The sequence below is a fragment of the Filicampus tigris genome, chromosome 20 (genome assembly GCF_054856515.1).
Source record: "Filicampus tigris isolate MCC_2025a chromosome 20, RoL_Ftig_1.0, whole genome shotgun sequence".
NCBI lineage: Eukaryota > Metazoa > Chordata > Actinopteri > Syngnathiformes > Syngnathidae > Filicampus > Filicampus tigris.
In genome coordinates, this window is record NC_141236.1 from 3484703 (window position 1) to 3507012 (window position 22310).

At 39.9% G+C, this 22310-nt stretch overlaps 1 protein-coding gene across 3 annotated transcripts in view; it reads left to right on the forward strand.

Moving 5' to 3' along the window:
- Positions 1-593: 593 nt before the first annotated feature.
- The window catches only part of jag2b (jagged canonical Notch ligand 2b), a 56421-nt gene continuing 34704 nt past the window's right edge, over positions 594-22310 (forward strand). Inside the window, exons 1-2 of one of the 3 annotated variants that reach the window (XM_086018530.1) lie at positions 594-1957; positions 3903-4217. In XM_086018530.1, the coding sequence (XP_085874656.1) occupies positions 1889-1957; positions 3903-4217 (384 nt within the window). In that variant the 5' untranslated portion in view covers positions 594-1888. The remainder of the gene's footprint in view (positions 1958-3902; positions 4218-22310) is intronic. The other 2 variants (XM_086018532.1, XM_086018531.1) reach the window with 2 other exon arrangements.

Consider the following 22310-nt stretch of genomic DNA (forward strand, 5'->3'; position numbering starts at 1 on the left):
TTTCATGATATATTTCTTAATGCATGTACTGTATAAAAGAAGCAATATCCTAACCCAACAACATAGGATTTGAAGCAAACAACAAAATAACCACATACTATGATTTTCTTTTATATGGTGCAAAATGTTGCCGTCCATAAAAATTACCATTCAAGGACAGCACAAAACTGCTGAGCAGAAAACCAACAAAAAGTGAAAGAAGTCATTTTGTGCCTTTTTTTTTCACATAAATGGAGTCAGCCAAAATTTTAATGATTATTGAGGTACAATGTTTGTCCTGCATATAATTTCAATTCTGCCCCCAAAAATAATCAGGCCTACTCATGTTGTAGTACAGGGAAGTATAAGAACCAGTGCAAGTGCAACTAAGCCACTAAGCCATGTCTGCTATCTAGTGGTGAATGGTGATATTACAACTTAAAATGACAGTTGACCCTACGCACCTACAGATTTGCATTTTCTCAGACTTATCTTTTCTATTTATTTATATATATATATATATATATATATATATATATATATATATATATATATATACCGCGACCCTTGTGAGGATAAGCGGTATCGATAATGGATGGATGGATGTTTTCCCAATTACCCTTCACCCCACCCCCACCTTCGTTTTACATAGAAAACATGAACAGGTATTGAATCTTCATTAGCGTTTTTGAAGAATAGTTTGTTTTTAAAAAAAATAAATAAATAATAAGAATCTTACATAAGAATCTTATGGGGATGGGGATAACATGTAAACTCCTCACAGGAAGGCCAAATATGCTATAACCACTTTCACCCCCCAAAATTCGGGAAAAAAAACATCCCTTTATTAATATTATGTGAGCATGGACAATGGAAGGGTTAAATTATTCAATGCTTTTCTTCATCAGTAGAATGATATTTATTAGTGCTGCCAAAATTACCGCGTTAACGGGCGGTAATTGAATTTTGTAATTGATCGCGTCAAATTATATATATATACATATATATGTGTATATACGTATATATACACACACACACATATATACATATATATATATATATATATATATATACATAATATACATACAATACAAAAATACACAGAAAAATATGACATATTTTGGAGATTGTGATTAATTACGATCAATTAATTTTTAAGATGTGATTAACTCGATTAAAATTTTTAATCGTTTGACAGCCCTATTATTTATATATGTATACATATGTATGTATTTCTTTAGTTTATTTAGTTTATCACGCACCTCTAAAAGACTAATTGGATCCAACAATAAATCAGACATTAAACACTTGCTTTTGTGCTTCGGAAGCTTAATGGGAAGCCCCTAAAAAAAAAATCAAGTTTTAGGGGGAGAAATGGGTAGGATTGGTGTGGTGGTGGCCGGTGGAGGGGGGGTGACGGTTATTCCCCACTAATGTCCGCCCCCTAATCCGGTTGGCTGTCAGCCTGCCCCGTGGCCAAGCGCTGAGAGGTTGGCGCAGCTGTCAATCAAAGCCGACGTCCTCTCCTCGGGCTTGTGGCTCTGAGAGACGTCTCAGTCAGTTCGCCGTGTGGAGACAGCTTGGACGGAGGGGAACAGAGCCCACTCGTGTGAATGTTGTGCGTGGACCATCACCAGTGCGCTGCAGCCTTCCCGCCCCGTGCGCACGCGTGCTCCGCCCGGCGCGGTGTGACCGAGACACGCGTGTGATTTTTTTTTTTTTTTTTTGTAATTAGTTTATTTTTTTGTTTTTTGTTGTTTTTTTTTTTTTTTTTTTCGAAGAGGCTTGCTTTTGTTATTGTTGTTGCATGTCAGGAGGCTCGGAGCTGCTGTTCGCCGGCTCTGCGGCTGTTTGTCTGCGCTCACCGAGCCCCCTCCCTCCTCCTATGGGACTCTAATTAATCGGAGGCATGTGGACTCGCACCAGGATTAGACATCGCTTCCTAATAGTGTGCCTGCTGTTGACGTTATGGGCCAAGGTAAGACGCTTCTGATTCGTTTGCAACAAAAAAAAAAAAATATATATATATATATATATCAATTTAGCATCGACACACACACAGACGCACGCACACTGACGCACCCGTCAAATAAACGCTTTTAATCACCCGTGCCCAAAAGTTGGTGGATGTAGGATTATTTGGACCTTCTTTTCATCACGTTAATCGATCATTCAATTACGCAGACGCCATTAGCGGGGCACGAGATCATGCCGCCTTCACGAGACTCGCGTCAAAGGGATTAATGACTTGTTCGCCTTAACCCTTCCCCGACCTTTTATTGGTATCAATTAACACCCGGGGGTGGTTTTGATCGTATTTTGGGGCACACGTGAGTTGTAAATTGCACCGATTTGCTTCTACAGCGAGCCAATTTGCATCAGGGAGGCTAAAACGTGCACGCTCCACTTTATTTTTTATTTTTTTGCCATGCCTCATCATGGAGGATGCACACCAGACGCATATGACTACTTGCGCAATATCTTGACAATGATCGGTGGTCATGATGTTGTAGCTAGTCGCTTTTGTATATAAATAGTTATAATATGGATGAATACTCCCGTGGGTGATCAAAAATAAATCACTCAGTTATACATTGTGTCATTGCACGTTGCGTTTTGACGTTTAAGATGATGTATAGTTGGGTATGTCTTGTATATGTGATGATTTATCTATTTTTTTCATGCTAAATGTCATTTAAAAAATATATATCTATGTGCCTAAGGATACAATTTTTTACTGACTGTCTGAGTATATCTGTTTGTCAGTATGTTAACTATTGTAGCTGTAGTTTGCTGTGGTGGCCAACTGTACTGAATCATACTAATAAGCAGTTTCAAATATGTTCGATTACTTTGTTTTTGAGGGGCAATGTGATTATACAAAAAAAAAAAAATCCTGTATTGAATCTATAGTCTTATCATTAAGTACACCTGCATGCAAAGTGCAATGAGACCCAATGCACAAGCTTGTATTTCAAAGTTGTCCTTACAAAGAAAGGAATGCTCCATTTTGATTGAAACTGGAATTTGTTCATATCTGTTTTGTGGTTGGAATTTGCACTGTTTGGGAAATGCACTCTATCCCATAAAGATCAGCTTTTAAAAAAAGTTTTTTTTATTTATTTATTTTTTTTTATTTCAACTCATGTAACTTACTGTGTATATATATATATATATATATATATATATATATATATATATATATATATATATATATATACACACACACACACACTGTAAATTAAAGAAGTCATGCTCAAGACAACTGTACACTGTAATATGAAAATAATAAACATCAGCCATTTACTTGGGTTGGGCTGACACTTCCCCTTCATTGATGTACCGGTAAATGAAACTTTGGCATTTCTCTGCTGGCCCTGCATGTCGTTATTTTTTTTCTTATTTAATAATGGGCACACCGCTGATTTACCATATTTAGCAATCAATGCTCGCCCCGTAGTTTAGACTCATAGCCAATGTTTTTCCAATGGGTTTGATTATTGCATGGCAGACCCAGTTGTGTTGATGTTGCTGATTGGTGTAATTAGATGACTTCAAGCTTGCATTGACAGGCCACATCAGATCTGTCAAGTGCGTTTAAGCGGCACTTGCAAAGAATGGCAAACGTAACTGCCTCTTTTCCTCGTTTGGGGTGTGCTCGAATGCCATTTGAAGATACATGTCAGAATTGTGTCATTTGAGCCATGCGGTGTAAAGCCAGCTTAAAGCAGTCAAAACACGTTGAAGCAGCTTTCGGTACGGTAGTGTGCAGTTGTACATCACTGCAAAGTACAAAGCACGGTAAACCGATTTGATACATTGATAGCGTCGATTAAAACCGGGCATTATCGTCTACTTGAAAGGCAGGTGATCGAGTGTCGGCTCTCATGTAATTGTGGGCATTTCTCAAACGTTGTTTCCAGGCATCCCAGTCAACAGGCTATTTTGAGCTGCAGCTGATCTCTGTCGAGAATGTGAACGGCGAGTTGGCGAGCGGGGAGTGCTGCGACGGCTCCAGGAGCTCCCATCGGGATCTGCGCTGTGTGGAGGACGAGTGTGACACTTACTTCAAGGTGTGCCTCAAGGAGTATCAGGTGGACATTACCACTGGGGGGGGCTGCACCTTCGGAGCTGGATCTACGCAAGTTCTCGGTGGGAATATGTTGAACTTTAAGAACGCAAAGAACAAAATCGACGACGCCGGCAAGATTGTGATCCCGTTCCAATTTGCGTGGCCGGTAAGTGTTTGACTTTGCTGCAATTAAGCCTGCAGGTTAGCATGTCTACTTCTCGTCTGGAAAGATGATTCACGATATGGAATGTTTCAAGTTCATGTCCTTGAATATGTACTGTAAGTGCGCCAGCATTCTTGCGCACCGCTACAGCAGCAATTATGAAGATGAAAGTTAATAGTTAATCAGTCAATGAAGAAAACTGGCTTTGCAAACGGCGTGCTTCATACCTACAACAAATGAATGTACTTTTCCTATCAATAGGATCCAAAATCCATTCTTCAGTCAGCGTTGTGTATCACCGCCATATTAACCCGTAAAGCAGGCAAAGATTTTAAATTATTAGTGATGAGACGATTATTAGACGATGAGGAAAAAAAAAAAATCAGAAAGCGTACTTTTGATCATGCGTGATGTGAACAACTGACATTTGAGTCTTTTATCTCAACTTGATGCCTGTCATAGTACCAAGACTGACCTGTGAGGGGCAGGTTATCCAAACTACGGAAAAATACAAACAAACAGAAGAAAATAGCACTACAGGCGGTCTTCGGGTTACGCGGTACTCGACCTACGCCGTTTCGACTTAATGCCAGAGTCTCGTCCGCCATTTTGTCTCCAGCCCCAGAGTTTGCGTGTCAAAAAACAAAAGCCCGATCTTCTAGAGACTGCTTCAGCCACGCGGAAAGCCGTTACGATGGAAACAGCCGGATATCATCAAAACGTCGGAGAACGTTGAGACACAAACGACCATCGGATATTTCTTTAGAGATTTAGGGGGTATTAAAGCGTTACTTCCGATTTACGCGGACGTTCAGGTTACGTCGCTAGCGTAGGAACGGAACTTGTTTGTAACCCGAGGACCGCCTGTAGTAGCAGTCGTAGTAGTATTAATAGCAGGAGAAGAAACACGGTCAATGATTTCACCTTGTCTTCTTATGTCTTCAATAATTTGTTTTTTTCTTAAAACAATTCAGCTGTCTCAACCCATTAAAGCCTAGAGCCCCTCATGAGACATCGCTCTAAAACCTACGGCCATCTTTGGAGTCACCCTTGAAAACCGTACAATTCCGCAGAAATTCGAAACCTACAAAATATCTCAGCCCCTGTAGCCGATAGAACATAATTCCAATTTCCAATTTGAGATCTTAGACGTGGCTTTCACACTGGCCCGAGTTTATTCATCTTTACCGTTTCAATCGAAGATGCAAGTGAAGCACTATTTTAAAAAATTAAATAGTGAAAAAAAATAGTGATAATTGCCCTGCTGTATTCTCTTATAAAGACGTTGAAATCGTCATTGTCTACGAACATATTTCTTATTTATATATATATATATATATATATATATATATATATATATATATATATATATATATATATATATTCATTCATTCTGATGCATTTCTTTGGCTAAGAGACAGAGAATTGGATAAAAAAAGAAAATGACGTATCCGCTCTCCCGGCTTTATAGGGAGAAACTCGCTTGTGTGTTCCCGGCTTTAATGGGTTAAGAAAAAAAAATAATAATAATGACGAAGAAACAGTAGATGTGATGTTATCTTGTCTGGTAGCAATATTGCTGTTTTTAACATGTTCGATCCAGGTCCAGCTATTGATTGATTTTAGTGACCTTCAAATGCGGCATCCTAAGACGCACAATTACTTTGAGTGTAGCTAAACGCCTTCCAAGGATCCCGTTGCAGTCCCACTGCTTGATAACGTCACCTGGGTCGTCTCTTTGCTCGTGTCCCCGATATACTGTATGAGGTTTGGCGTGGTTCCAGTGCACCGCTAAGCACCCGCCAAGGCCACCACAGGCTAATTGGACAGGGGGACATGCTTTCACGTGTAGACCCTGAAGAGGTCTCCGTGCTGCTGTTCCTATCCAGAGACAGCGGTGTGCTCAATGGCTGTTCTGACATTTTTCAAAGAGATTCAATGTCATTCGAAAGACCTTTTCGTTCTGAGCTGGCGTGATTGTTTTTTAGTTGAGCAACTTTTCTGATTGATGCACAGTGTGCCGTTTCGCAAACAAGTGGAGGATAGCCGGTGTCATACATTGCGGTTGGCTAACATGCGTTTGTAGTCGGCGTCTTGAGCAACTTCCCGCCGGAGTCTGGTGCGGTCTTGTGTCCTCAATGCTTTAATGTGACTGGAGATGATAATATGTTGTGAGTGGGCCTTGGTTTGGAGTTCCCCCTTTTTGCATCCCGCCGCTTCCTCCCCTGCTGTGGGTGCCAGGTGGCCTCTCCAAGGCAATTAAGCTTGTCCCACTGTTGAAGGTTGATAGATGATGATTTGGGCAGGCGAATTAGGTGTGCATGCTCTAATTGTCCTAGTTTGACTTGCCTACTTTTTAGAGATAGACCGATATGTTTTTTTCAGGGCCGATACCGATTATTAGTAGTCACGGCGACCGATAACCGATATTTGGAGCTGATATATACAGTTGTCGTAAAAAAGAAAACAATGGCAGCAAAAAAAAAAAAAAAAAAATTCTTAACTTTGTCGAAACGCCTTTAGGCATGTTTATTTACCAATTTTTCAGATTTGCGTAATGCAGATTTAAAAAAAAAATTTTTTTATTATTACTATAAATCTTTGACAATATACTTCTACTATACTATCTGTGTTACCAAATTCTAACAAAAAGTTCAAGGAGCACCCAGGGTCGTCAGCATGTCTTAAAAAGTGAAATGAGAACACTTGAAAAAAATAAAAATAAAAGCTCTAAATAGTTTTCGACAATAAATGAAGTTCTCCAAGATTTCAAAATGACAGAAAATTAAACTTTCACAAATCTTTGTTTTGATTCCAACACAGTTTTAAATTGATTTATTATCGGCCCTCAGATGTTTTAAAAAGGCCGATGCCGATATTTGTCAAAGCGCAGAACATCGGCCCGGCCGATAATCGGTCTATCCCTAGTACTTTTTCAACGCACACTTAAATGTGATATGATTTTAAAAATAATGATACATTATCTTAAATCAAAGCTGTAATAACGAATTAACTTAAATATTTGACCTTGTTTACGATTTCAAGCACAAGAAAACATCAGCTTTCTTTCGTGATGACGAATCTGCTTTTGTTGGAAATCCTTTTGGCACATTTGGTTTCTTGGAAATGTATTTTGGACTGTGCAGTGTAAATCTGTCAAGATTTTTTTTTTTTTTGTGAGGATTAATCAAGAAATTATCTTGCACAATTACTGGCATAATAGTTCCAAAATGATTTCTGATTGCAATTTCCCAACGTAAAATGGCAAGAAAACCGGTGTAAACGTATATGGTGCCAAGTGAATATATTTTATAGTGAAGAAAGGATAAATGCCAAAGGTTCTGTTCATTTGAAGCAGCGCCTGACACCTCAGGTCAGAGGGGGCAAGAGGTTTATCCTCGGTGTGATCCGTAAAGTGGTCCGGGTTGATAGCGCTGCACTCTTCCAGTGGCAGATGTCACAACAAGCCCGCGAGGGTCACTTGCTGTGCGGCGTTGTCACTTTGCACACTGCGGAAACAAAGATGCAGTGTACCATTGGCCGTGTCATCTGGCTCACAGCCCATTTGACACATTTGACACCCGGCTACTCCTCTGTGACATCACCAGGCTGTAGAAGCTCGTCACGTCTTCGGTTTAACAATTCTGAACTGTCAAACAAGTATGCAAATGAGTTAACTGCTGTTGATTGATTAGTAGAATTTACAAACAAAATCCATTTTAGGGTTTTTTTTTTTTTTTTTTTTTTGTAATTCAAATCATGTTATGCTTGCAGTCATGTTACTTTTTTTTGTGGCTTCAACTGTGGAAGTAAAAAAGTGAACGCGCCTACTGATAATAAAAGCATTTTCACTTGTGGAGGTAGTACTTCATACACGTCAACTAGAGTGTTTATTCCGGTATCTGGCGCGCAGCCTGTGAACACCTCACCTACCTAAAATTCCTCCCACTCCCAACGCGTCGACAACTTCACCGAGCAGTCGAGTTGTGTGCCATTATCAGAAGCTAATGTTAGCTTGTGCCAATCTGCTCAGCCAACAAAACCCATTGCAGCTCTGCTTACCCTTTGGCTATTACATGACAACATTTCAGACAGCGTAGTCTGGCTGATGCTGTAAAGTGGCACCCGAGCTGCCAATTCATGGCCGTAAAAACTTGAGCCACTTTTCCATTACAGGTTCCAGAACGGTCTGGCCCCGCATCGTCCCGGCCTCGCTACGCCTGGCCTGGCCTTGCCTAACCTGGCCTCCGTTGATTCTCCGTTACAAACAGGCAGCAATCAAATGCGGAGTCGAGACTGCGCACTGGCAGTATGCGGGGTTTCCGTTGTAAAATTTCACAAGTGGCCAGTCTGGCCCCTGGTTTTGCGGCGCGTTGCATGATGTGGTGGAGTTGCAAATTACAGCCCATCAAATGCACAGAATCTTTCACACAGACGGAAAGAAAGCCAGCGAAGAGACAGCTGGCTGCCGCAAAGACATAAAAATACAGCACATATATTGTTTTACAACAATACTTAACCATATTTACAATTTCATATGGGCTAAGCTTCACGATTTCATCCATCGGCACATACAGGTATAACATAACATGTAAATATGGTTATGGGTTGTTGTAAAACATTATGTGTACTGTATATGCTATAATTTTAGGATTTGCCGGTGGCCGGCTCTTTGCCGCCTCGCTTAGCAAAATTAAGTTCTGTCAGCCTATCAGATGACAGTGAATTCAGGCCCAGGGGTGGAGCCATTCTTAATATTTAGTCAAAATTTTAAAGTATATATTTTTTCATGAATCTCACTGGGTGGGCCTGCGCATGCCCAGGCCCACCCGTGGCTCCGCCCCTGGTCATCGGCCTGCACGGCCTGCGTTTTCGAACTAGTTGGGAGATGTTCTGAGGAACGGTTCCATTGTAACCCGAAAAAGTGTCATGGAAAAGCCACCACACAGGGCGTAACCAGGCTGGTATCGGGTTCAGCAAAATTCAGAATGACTTGCTCACTGTCACGTTTTCAAAAGTAGTGACTTTTTCTATTTTTATACGCAATTAAAAAGTCATTTCATTTTCACGATGTCCCTGTTAAATTTGTGGAGATAATTAAATAACTTACCTTAAAGGATCTAGAACACGCTGCTGACATTTTCTGCCCACGTCAGCCTGCAGTAGTGCATCTCATCTTGCATTTCTGGTAAGAGCTGCTTGTTCCGTGACAAGATCTCATAGCTTCGTTTCGCTGTAGTGACCAGCGTGACGCTTTCGCTAATATCTGATTGGACTCGGATTGTGTAATGTTTTGGAATGCCTCCAGTGCTTCTCTAGTTCTGCCTTTTTTATTACGAGTAAAAAGACATGTGATTGAGGCAATCCAAGCTTGTGGTTTGGAATTTATTGGAGAAACACATTCGTTTCAAATGTGTTTTTTATTTATTTTTATATTTAATAGAGAGCAGTGGTTAATTTGTGAAATTGGTTTTAGTTGTTTCATTATTTTTACTTGGTGTCTTCCACCCCTAGGTTGCCCTTCAATCAGCCTAATGGGTGTGTTTTATACTAAAGGTTCTTTGGGGCATGCATGATTGAGCCCTCTGATTTCTGCCTAGCAACAAGTGGTCAGCCAAATGTTTGAATGGTATGCCAGCCTGCTAAAATGGATTCCATCCATCCATTTAACATAACGCTTGCCCACATTTTGGTCGCAGGCGAGATGGAATCTATCTCAACTGTTTACATACTTGTGAAACACCACAACTTGATTTTTTTTTTTTATTTAAATCCTTCCTATATGCTTGTATTTGAGTCAATATCGCCATGGGGTGCCTTTGTGATTTCCCCATTTCATCCCCAAAAGTTGATATTTTCTATTGATGTGCAATTTCATTCTATTATGTAGATAACATTCTGTGAGAAATTCATGTTGTTAAAGCTAACTGCAAGTAGACAATGGACAACCACAAAATAGTATAGGTGAGCTTTTTGACAGGGCTGACAATGACAGAATTTTTTTTTTTTTTGCTTATTTTAGTATTTAATAACATGTTGGACATTCACTTAGCAACTATATTCATTTAGCAAACCTTTTACTGCTGAATAACTGTATTTATAATTCCTGAAAAAGAGGTTTTTATATTAACAGATATCACTATGACAGTGGACACGTTAAACATGACTACACATAAAATATGAAAAACAAGTTAAATATTTTTTCTTTATCTGTACAGTGTTTCATCCTCCACTAAAGGAACAAAAAGGAACAAAAATGCTGGTATTAAATATTGTCACTGAATACACCCGAAGGTTTCTTAAAAGGGCAGTTACCCCATCATGACAGGGTGGACAGCAATTTTAGGGACACGTGCAAACTGTTCTACATGATTATGAAAATAAAATACACATGCTCAAAATCACTCAATTTTTATCAAATAACGTGGACTATAAAACTTTTGTTTTGTATCATTTAACCACTTTACACACACTATACTTGGAGCACTCTGGGACAGGCCAAAATTCATCCACTGAAATAAAGTGAAGGAAAAATTTTAAGAGACTTATCATTATTATACTGATATGTGTGCAAATGTTTGGCCACTTATAGTGTTGTTCCGATACCACTTTTTGGGCCCCGATACCGGTTCCGCTACCTGGCTGTGCAGTATCGGCCGATGCCGATACGGGCTGATGCCGATGTTGCACCTATACATTGCTATTTGAAAAATCAAAATATAAGCGCTATTTTTCTTGCAATTCTAAAGAATTACATACTCATTTGAATGTAAAATTATTCATATTTAAATCATCACTTGTGAAGTATCTGTTCTAATAGGGCTGCTTGATTTATAAAAATATAAATATATATTCATCACGATTATTTTGGTAATAATTGAAATCAAGATTATTCAAACGATTATTTTTTTGCTACAAAACAAGAACAGGTTTAAACATGTAAAAAATATTAAGACAAAATTCTTTGAAACACTATAATAATTTAAGCTAGTTTTGGACCCAACAATATTTATTAAATTATTTGAAAATATGTAGTGCAAATTTATAAATTAAAGTATGGTTTCCTTGTATAAACGAACAGAGCATTGGAGTTAACTTGCTATGCAATTATAAATTGCAAGTAGTGAACTGCTTGGAGTAAAATGCCAATTTTGACAGAATAACGGATATGCTATTCATCCATACATTTAGACCTTTGTCTGGAGCCTTTTTTTGTTTTGTTTTTAAAGTAATATTTAAGTAATTTTTTTCTGAGAAATTACAAATTTAATATGCTGATTGGGTCAAACGAATTTAAATGTTGACTGTTGCATACTAGTAATCTATACAATGCTGCTAAATTACAGTAGGCCATATATAAACTGTATTACAATATAATGACCAATAATATGTTTGCAAATTGCATTTGAAGCAATTTGAAACAAAAATAAACACAAAAATTTTGACTTCATATTATAGACTACACAAGAAATGTAACTTAAGTCACAATATTAATGTTTAGCATGGTTTCTATTTTTGTGCTAGTAAAAGTAGGCATTTGCATAAGATATGTTATTTTAAATAAATCCCTCTTGCCGATTGCGAAGTGGAGTCTGTGCCCTAAACATTTGGAAGGCTTGTCCGGACAATAGATTCTGTTATCTTTTTGTGTCTCTCCGGTGTTGATGGGTGGGGGTTGCTGCGTACAGTGTTTCAACATTGCGCACGACGCCAAATCTGACTCTGTGTTTTCTTGCTTTGGTGTATCATAATGTCATCGTAAACTAAACGATGGTTGAATAGATTCGTCGCGTTGCCGGTGGGTGCAGAAACAACTGGCATTTTAAACGTCTTTGCTCACAGTCTTCCACGGCGAACCCAAAATGTTACCAAATAAGCGATTTCGACTTACCTTGCTTGTTTACAAGTCGTTCCTGTGGCGGTTCGTGTGCCATTTTTAGGTCCGTTACTCTGTTAGAACGTTGAGTAGGAGCGTGTGCAGTGTGACTTGCCGGGTGCGGGGTACAGGCTGGATGGCTGGCTAGCTCGCTAGCTAGCTAGGTTGGAGAGGGCGGCGCGGTGGAGTAACTCGTGAGCGCATGCCTCAAAACAACTCAAAATTAGTATTAATAATCGTTTTTTTAACGATTGTCAATTTTGTAATCGTGGAGTGTAATAATGGAAAATGTAATTGAATTTCGATTAATTGCACAGCCCTATGTTGTAACATATACACACACTGAATACGTGTGTTGAATCAACAGCCTATTTCCATAGCTCTTCGTAAGATTGTGACATGGGCTAGATATTAACATGCATGTGCATTTGATTAATGCTCTTTTATTTCCCTCCCGTGTGCGGCTCGCAAATATGCGCGCTGCATTCAAAGAATGATGCCATTATCAATAACCAGCAACGGCGCATTTGTTAGTACTCGCCGATACCAGTATCGGTATTGGAACAGCGCTACTTATAATACCTCAGTTGTAGGATTTTGCTACAGTTAAAAGATGAGGACACCAAAGGCACTTCATAGTGATACTGACCCATTTACAGATTAATTACATTCATTCATCACTTCTTATATTCAGCTATTATAACACTATTTGTCAAGTGTACATTTTCTGGATCGCTTTGGCTACTCGATTAACAAATAATGTAACGACTAAGAGAAGTACAGCTTATTCTTGCACTATTAACTCATTCACTGCCATTGACGAATTTACTAGTCCTTTCACAATCCAGCCATTCGGTCGCAGGAATTTATTTTTTTAAATTTTTTTTCAAACGGTAGCGTAAAAGAGGTCTGGCAGTGAATGAGTTAATTGACTTTCAAAGTCACTCAAGAATTTCCGTCTCATTGACTTCTTATTCAGCGTGCTATTGGAAAGAACTACGCAAAGAAACTTGAATGTTTTTCGACGTGCATGGCTTTTGCGCCTCCATGCAGATTGTCAAACGAGCAGCCGGCCAACAGGTAGTTAAAATCTCATTTGGGCTGTCTGCATCCTCACTTTGTGGAACCTTCCGGATGTGAAGTGATTGATCTTACTTTTTAATCTTACCTTTTATCACTGATGAACGCTTTGATTCATGAATGTGACCGTGTCAAAAGAGGAAGCGCTGACTTGTATTAAAACCATGTGCTAATCTGCACAGACCTGTGTGAGACTGCCTTTATTGGATAGAACCCAAACTATTTGAATGGGTTTGGCTCCCTCCTCGAGCCACGTGTCCGTCAAATGCACGCGGCGTGCACTTTCAAGCAGATGCAGTCAAGTGCAGCCAGCCATGTGTGTGGTTTTTAAAGTGGGACCTGGGGAACACGCAGTCAACTTTTGACTACTTGCTGAAATTCGGCTGTCATAGTTATCCCTTCTTTTTTTTAATTTTTTTTTTTTAACTCTTATGATTCATACATTTTTTACATTTATCCAGTGATTGACTAGTCTTTTCAGGTTCATATTCAGGTTAAATGTGACAAAACTAAGTTGAGTTCAAGCTTCAGCAATAATGAGGCCTAGTCCATTTCCAGGCCATGGATGGAATTCATAGTAATTGGATGATTTACGAACATATAACCCTTCATTTCTAATCAGTTTCATCCATCCTTCCCCTTTCTTTACCACCTGGGATTGCAGGCAGCTGAAGCCTCTCCCATCTTACTTGAGGTGAAAGGCACACACTCCATGCTGGGGAGGTCGCTAGCTAGCCAGCCAGCCAAACACACAGACATCTATTCACACTCACATTCACACCATCGCTGAGTTTGGAAATGAACTCATGGTGTCTTCAAGTCAGTCATTGGTTCGGAAAGAAGTAACATTTTCAGTATGGCGCACAGTAAATCGATGAATTAGTTTTTAAAATGTTGATTTCAATTGGATTGATGAATTTCCCTCCGAATGAGCCAATTAATGACGCCATAGCGGAGTGTAGGAGTAGCTCAACATAGCAGGTGTCTTGTAGTTCTCTGTTCAATGCCTACAGCGCCTCTGCTGGTAGCAGCCAAGAATTGCACTCCTGTTGGCTTTAAGTGCTTGATTCCTCAACAATCATTCCAGACGCATGACAGAATGCCTTATGATCACTCATCTGATTCACCATCGGTTCTGTACAGGTTTTGTGGGAGCAATGTAGCAGGAAGTTAGCTCGGCGTTTCACTTCTGATTTCTTTTTAATGAATGGTAAAACATACCCAGACTACGATTGTTTTTTTTAATCGAATTTTGGGACCCGTTTTAAAAGACAAGAAGCTTGCGGCTGTGCTTTGTTGTCACTCTGTTGTATTCCTGACTTGTATGAGACGGAAAGCTTCCTCTCAAAATTGGGCCAGCATAATACACCACATGGTGTTTAACATTACGCAGAAGTTGGACAGAAGCCGCAGAAGTGCCTCATTTTAACACTTTGAGTCACGACTTGGACTGTAATCACTTCCTTTCAACCGTGCTGGCCTGTTAAGTTTATAGATGAGCACGCCGACTGAGGCCGCGCGGAGGCGGCCGTGGTTCAGCCACACCTGATACGCCGCTTGTCAAAAGCCGTTGCTAGGAGACGGCTCCATAGGCCTGTGGTAAACAATTAGCTTTGCCCACTGTGGCTTCTCCCCTCCCCATCCTGTTTTTTTTTTTTTTGTACGAGGGCTGTTGTGTGCAAAGCCACTCACCTGTGGTTTAGCCCAGCATTGAATTGATCGTGTAATTGTCTAGTTGGCCTGAACTCTCAAGGCTTGGAGCTTAAAAGAGGGCCAAGAGTGATGCTTACGATGTGGTAAAGCCTACAGCGTGCGTTTACCTCGCCATTCAAGTTACAGCTTTACTACAGTAGCACTTGAATATTGAAATAATTTATTCTAGCACCATATTCAAAGGGGAACTCAACCCAAACATATATATTTTTTCAAGAATATGTTCTGTGTAGGCCCACTAGTCAAAACTGCATTCTGATTATTATTGCGTTTGTAGAATATGAGAAATCCACACGTTTTTAGCTAGCTCAGGGTGCGGCCGTTTTGTCACTTCTGTCGACTGAAGATGACATCGAAGTTGCTCAGGGCTCAGATAACTACCAAGCATGGCTCAGCTGAGCCGTGATTGGTCGTTATATTCGATGTCATCTTCAGTCGACAGAAGTGACAAAATGGCCGCCTCCTGAGATGGCTAAAAACGGCTGGATTTGACTACTTAACTCACATTCCACAAACGCAATGTTAATCAGAAGGCCGTGTTTTGACTAGTGGGCCTGCATAGAACATATTCTGGGAAAGAAAATGTTTGGGTTGACTTAATTTTAAAAATATTCTTCCATGTAATGCTCTCATGTTTGTGTGTGGTCTTAGAACAGCATTTCCCAACCTTTGAGCCAAGGCCAATGTCACAAAAAGTCATCTGGCTGAAGAGCATTTAATGCTTCTGCCAATCACTTTGTTGCTTGCATGGATAGTTGAAGAAAGAATAATTGTAAATAATTTTTCGTGCCAATTACTGTAAGTAAAATTGGATAATTTCCCACAGCACACTTGATATCTCATGGCACACTAGTTGAAAATCATTGCCTTTGAGGAAGTTACAGTGGTGCACAGAAGTACGAGTGATCCAACTTAGATTTTCAAGATGAGCCCTCCTTCTGCAGATATTTTCCAATGATTATTAGAATTATTATTTTATTGTTTTGGAAATGTTGTTTTGACTTAGGAACGCAAGCGATACGAACACTGTATGGTGGAAGTGAACTCCACTCACTTCACAATAAGCAGCAGTTTGGCAAATAGTGAACAAAAAATAAAAAAAATGCTTCAAGATGTTTAATGACATTCCTAGTTGAAGTTTACTGTCAAACTAAAAATAAAACAAAGAGAATTACACTTTAGGTATTTAAAACAACCACAAAGCTTGGCCTTGGGAAAGTCAGTTTAGCTTAATGCTAACAAACAATACATTAGTATCCATAGTAGTGTTTTTAGAACTCTTGAATTAAGCAATGGAAATTTGAACACAAACGGTGGAGCAAACAATGTAGACAGATAATAGATCAATAATAGACATATATTCTGTAGCCTCTACAAAAATGAGTAATACTACTGCAATTTAGAGAGTCACTTGCAGTAGTAGTAGTGTATGAAGAAGTACTATTCTTATTTGTTTGTCTGCATGATTGTATTATGATGCCTCTCAGTGGCCAAGGTGGCCACACAAGAACTACTACTACTGTATGTTGTTGTCTCGCCCATCAACAAAGCTGCAGTATAATAGTATTAAGACTGTCATAAGAACAGCTGCGTCATTGAGACTCATGCGGACCAAATCCGCACAGCACCATCTGACACCTTAATCTATCTCACTTGGAAATTCCAAGGATACATTGGATCATCGTCGTCTTTTTTTTTTTTTTTTTTTTGTGTACGAGCAATGATTTTTTTCTTTTCCTTTCGGCTTGTCCCATTCGGGGTAGCTGCAGCGCGTCATCCTTTTCCATCGGTCTTCTACATCCTCCTCTCGAACACCAATTGCCCTCATCTCCTCTCGCTAATTCTGTCAATCTTCTCTTTCGCTCTCTTTCCTGGCATTTCTATCCTCATCACCCTTCTACCGATAAACTCACTGGCTCTCCTCGGATTAACAATCGACATAAACTACCCCTCTCGTTGGGAATAAAATCTTGATTGAAATAGGCTTGATCGGGTCAGAATATTCCCAATGGGATGTGTACATGAAGAATTTTTATCAGATCAGGCATTTAATCCGAATAAATGTGTCCATGTAAACGTAGCCAATGTCCTGTCTTGTTTTTTTTCTTTTTAAATAATAATTTTTTTGTTAGTATTTTTTTTTTTTTTTTTTAATTGCATCAGTTCACACATTAATTTTGGACTTTGTTTCCAACTACAGTTGTGTATATTAATATCAATTGTGGCTCTTCCATCAATCACCAGCTGAGGCTATTCATGAAATGTCATCATCTAATTATATATCAATTCATGGAAGTGCCCACCCTGTGTCCGCATGCTCTCAAGCAGCTATTCAAAAATAAAATGGTTGTTAGATATCCAGAAACATCGTTGTATGGAAATCCAACCTGCCCAGGTCGGTGCCCGACCGCCACTCGAGTTGGCCTTGTTTTGAATGTGTAAACCACCATTCAAAGTGGTTATGAGCTGTCATGGAAACTTGTACAACAGAAATAAACTTCCTAAGCTGGGTGGGTGGGGCCTACCGGCCAGGGCAAGTCTACAGTCTACTTTTTGTGAGGCCGCCGGCTGCCTTTTGTAGAGCTATTAAAGCAGCGCTGTGACAACACGGCGTAAAGATGCTGCAAGGTTTGTGACACGCGACATTCTGCACTGTGCTGCGTTAGCTCCGACTTCTGCTGTCCGAACGTCAGCATTGCACCGGCGCACTGTCTGCAAATCAGTTTCATACATTTCATTATCACCGCGGTGAATTTGTTTAAACACGCTGCATGTGTTACCGTGACCCCGGTGGCCACTTCTTCTTAACTGGCACGCAGGTGCCACGGGCTTCTTGTGGAGGTAATTAACGCATGTCATTACATGGGCAGTTAACTCGTCACTGTATTGCTGAACCTGTTTGAAATGCTAATGGGTCTTGAATGGAGGTGGTGCTGCATTGCGCTCAGGCCCCCTGTTACTTTGGATCATGAATTAGCCTGTTAATGTTTGCGGAGCATGCCCATTGCTGTGGCAACTCTTCAATGTCTTGCGGCAAATGAGCCAACTTCAAGTAGTAATGGTCCAAGAGCACACACAAAGCTAATGTGACCAAATCAAGTAATTCAGTTTTTTTGTTGTTGTTGTTTTTTTAAAGGGGAAATCAATATTTTATTCCAGGATATGTTCTATGCAGGCCCACCAGTTTAAATACAGAATTCTGATTAACATTGCGTTTGTGGAATATGAGAAATCCACCTGTTTTTAACTAGCTCAGGGGGCGGCCATTTTGTCACTTCTGTCGACTGAAGATGACATTGAAGTTGCTCAGGGTACGACCAGTCACGGCTCACCTGTTTTATGAAGCTGAGCCATGATTGGTGGTTACCTGAGCAAATGTGATGTCATTTTCAGTCGACAGAAGTGACGAAATGGCCGCCCCCTGAGCTAGCTAAAAACGGGTGGATTTCTCATATTCCACAAACGCAATATTAATCAGAATGCCGTGTTTAGATTAGTGGGTCTGAATAGAACATTTTCTGGGGGAAAAAACATATTTGGGTTCACTTCCACTTTAAGTGATGGGCACCAAACTAAAACGTTAACATTGAATAATTTTAACTTATTTAAAGGTGGTGCAGTTTTTAATTTGGTTTTACTTTGGTGTAATTCGTATTAAAAATTATAAAAGAAAGTACCAAATGTCAGCTGTTTGTCAGTAGATAATGTTGAACTGCCTGTTAAAAAGCACACTAGTGGTTTTTTTTTTTTAATTTTATTTTATTTTTATTTTTTTAATACTTTGATCCTAGAATATATCATTTCTTAAACTTCAGGATTACAAAAGCTATCAGCCTTTGTTTTAATGTTCGGCAGTCATAATGAAATGAAAATAGTGTGCTTATCAAGCCATGTAGTTCTCACATGCATTTTTTTCAGGTTGCATAGTCCTGGATCATGCTGGTTAATTAGCGCCAGAGTGTGTTGAATTGAAAGTGCATAGCTAATGATCCTGTTGGCATCAGAGCAGCCTGCTCAATGGGCCGTGCGTCGTTGTGTACTTTACTAGTGAGCATGTTGTGTAAGTGTGCCCGCACAGCTGGTGTGCACAAGCCAGCCAAATGCCTTGCCTTCACTGTAACCTCTCTTGGCACTCTTGCAAACAACCTGTGACCACAAATACCATTCATTTTCTACCATTATGCAAAGGAAGGGAATTCTTTAGTCATGCCTCTCCCATTTTCGCTTTTATTTACTGGCTTTTTACTACCTAGTTGTCTGATATACAATACAATGGTAACTCTACTTACGAAATTAATTGGTTCTGGAAGAAATTTCTTAAGTAGAAAATTTTGTATGAAGAGACGCGTTTTCCATGTAAATGCCATAATCCGTTCAAGCCCCCCAATATTCAGACATAAATGTTTTATAAAGCATAAAAATGCATGAATACATGTTACAATTCAATAAATGCACAATAAATTAGACTTGTGCATAATGTAAAAAAAACAGGATAGAGTAAGGAATAAAAATGATGGTCGTTTACCTTTTTATTGCTGTCCTCTTTGGTTCATGTTCTCTCTCAGAAGTGTTTTTTGCCTGCCGTTTTGTAAAGAACTGATTTAATAACGTGGCGACTGTCGATACATTCCGGTCATATTCTTTGGCGAGATCAAACAAATGCATCCCCCTTTTCATACTTTTCTATTATCTCTTGCTATGTTTGTATGGACAAAAAAAACGTTTTTCTCCTTTTTTTCTTTTACTCGTTTCTAATTCACATAAAACAATCGGAAGACCTCATGGCCCGAGGGGCAAATGACGAGGACCCTGCATCCATCTATCTATTTACCTATCTATCCACACACATGACTTTCATGTCATTAAATTTAAAGCTCAAACTCGAAGCTCCTGGTTTGCCATGTTTTCAGCAATACAGTTCAGTTTAGTGCAACATAAGCATGGAAACAGGTGTTTGGAACATTGAGGAAAAAAAAAAAAAACTTAATTTGATTGTTAATTTTAACAACGGACCCTGAATTGTACCGCTTTGTGGAAATAAGGCTTTAATATCAAGTGACATATAAAAATGGGCAATTAAGACAACTAATTTGCAACATGAATACCGAAAATGAGACAGAGTTAAGCCCTCTTCTGTTCTGATGTTATCATTAGCAAGTGACAAAAAACGCCCAAATTACAAATACTAAATAATGTACTGCCAGCATTTTCCCATTTGCAAGGATTTAGCCACCTCTGAACAGACTGATGGGCTAGACAAGTAGAGACTTATCGGGTGCACCCTCCTGGCACCAAGTTGTCACCCTTTTTATTTTTTTCTTGCATCCTCATCTTAAATCCTCAAATGTGGAAAATGTCATGACCATTTGTATCACTCTGGGGAAGTCAACACAAAAATATTTTTTGTCCAGAATATTTTCTATGTGGTCCCACTAGTCAAAACACGGCATTCTGATTAATAATGCGTTTGTGGAATATGAGAAATCCTGTTTTTAGCTAGATCAGGGGGCGGCCATTTTGTCACTTCTGTCGACAGAACATGACATCGAAGTTGCTCAGGGCTCAGACAACGACCAATCATGGCTCAGAAAACAGGTGAGCCGTCATTGGTAGTTACCAGAGCCCTGAGCGACTTCGATGTCATTTTAAATTGACAGAAGTGACAAAATGGCCGACCCCAAGGATGGCTAAAAATGGGTGGATTAACTCTTATTCCACAAACGCAATATTAATCAGAATGCTGTATTTCAACTAGTGGGCCTGCATAAAACATACTCTGGTAAAAAATATGTTTGGGTTGACTAAATATAGTTGCCATCAGTTAATGACTAATTATAAAATAAAGATGCACCACAGCCCATTAACAACTTCACAAGGCGAATATTCCCCATTTTCAGACAGCAATGTTTCAATTATGCATGAGAACTGCGGTTATTTCTCCCCATTTGGAGCAAGGCACAGAGATGCGGTAAAGGGGTATCGCAAAAAGAAACCCGCTTGTCTTTCCATGCAGCAGAGATGAGATAGCGCGTTGCCCTCGCTGGGACTAGACTCAGCCCAAGTAAAACTAAAAGCTGGGATTGACATCACAGATTAATGAAGATTACATGCAGCGATTACTGGCCACGGGATGAATGATGATGACCTCATGTCCCATCAGAGGGCAATAAATCAGGAGATGTCAGTGACACTGCGTGGACGAGCTGGAACGTTGGCCATTCAGGTCACCTTGAAACAAAACGTGGCAATTTAAGAGTTATTAAGGATTTGTGTGTGTGTGTGTGTGTGTGAAGATCACTGAATTTGAAAATGTGAAACAGATAATGGCATGGTGTAAAAAGCAAAATCGGAGATGCGAAATTTACCCGGGTGCCGCAAACGAGTCAATCATTCCGCTGATCCTCATCGCAGACGCTCCCACTGATAACGGACTGTTGGCCGACTGGGATTTTGCATGGGATTAAACACCAGGCCTGGATCTCACATTCTTAGTATTCTTCGAATGCAAACATGCACATCGCCCCACATGCAGAGTGCTGACCCCTCTTTAGAAAAAGGAGTGCGCAGATCCCCGTGCTTAGTGACCCCAACCTGCCCCAGCTTCCACTTCCCCACTGCTGCCTGCCTGTTTCCCGGCCCTTTTTATTCAAAGCATAAAATGACTATGCGGCAGCAGCAGTGAAGGCTCCCACCCACCAAACCATCCGCTACTCTTCTGGCGAGGAAATAGCTACACCTGTGGTTCTCCGTCGACATGTGTTTACATCAAGGAGCGCTTATGAAAAGCTACTGAATATGAAACCAGGACCGATTCTGCGGTTTTAGTGTATAAAAAAAAAAAAAAAAAAAAAGAATGACGTTATACATGACACAGAAACACCCATGTGTTTTTTTCCCTTCAAAATAACCCCCTTCTTCACTTGAAAATTAGGATTTCTCCCCGTAAATCCTCTAATCCATTAGGAGTAGGGCAGGGGAGGGTTTTTGGAGATTTGACTGACAGCGGCTTCTTCTTCTCTCAGACTTAAAGGGGAAGTCAACTCAAACATTTTCTTTACATGAATATGTTCTATGCAGGCCCACGAGTCGAAACACAATTCTGATTAATGTGTTTGTGGAATATGGGTTAAGCAGTTAAATACATCTGTGATGGCGGCCATTTTGCCACTTGCTGTCAACTAAAAATGACCTCACAGCTGCTCAGGTAACAACCAGTCATGAATCAGCTTCAGAAAACATCTAAAGCCGTGATTGCTCGTTACCTGAGCCCTGTGCAAGCGTGATGTGATTTTCAGTTGACAGAAGTGACAAAATGGCCGCCCCCTGAGATCACTAAAAACGGGTGAATTTTGCTGCTTTACTCATATTCCACAAACGTAATATTCATCAGAATTCCATGTTTTGACTAGATCAGATGGAAGTCAACC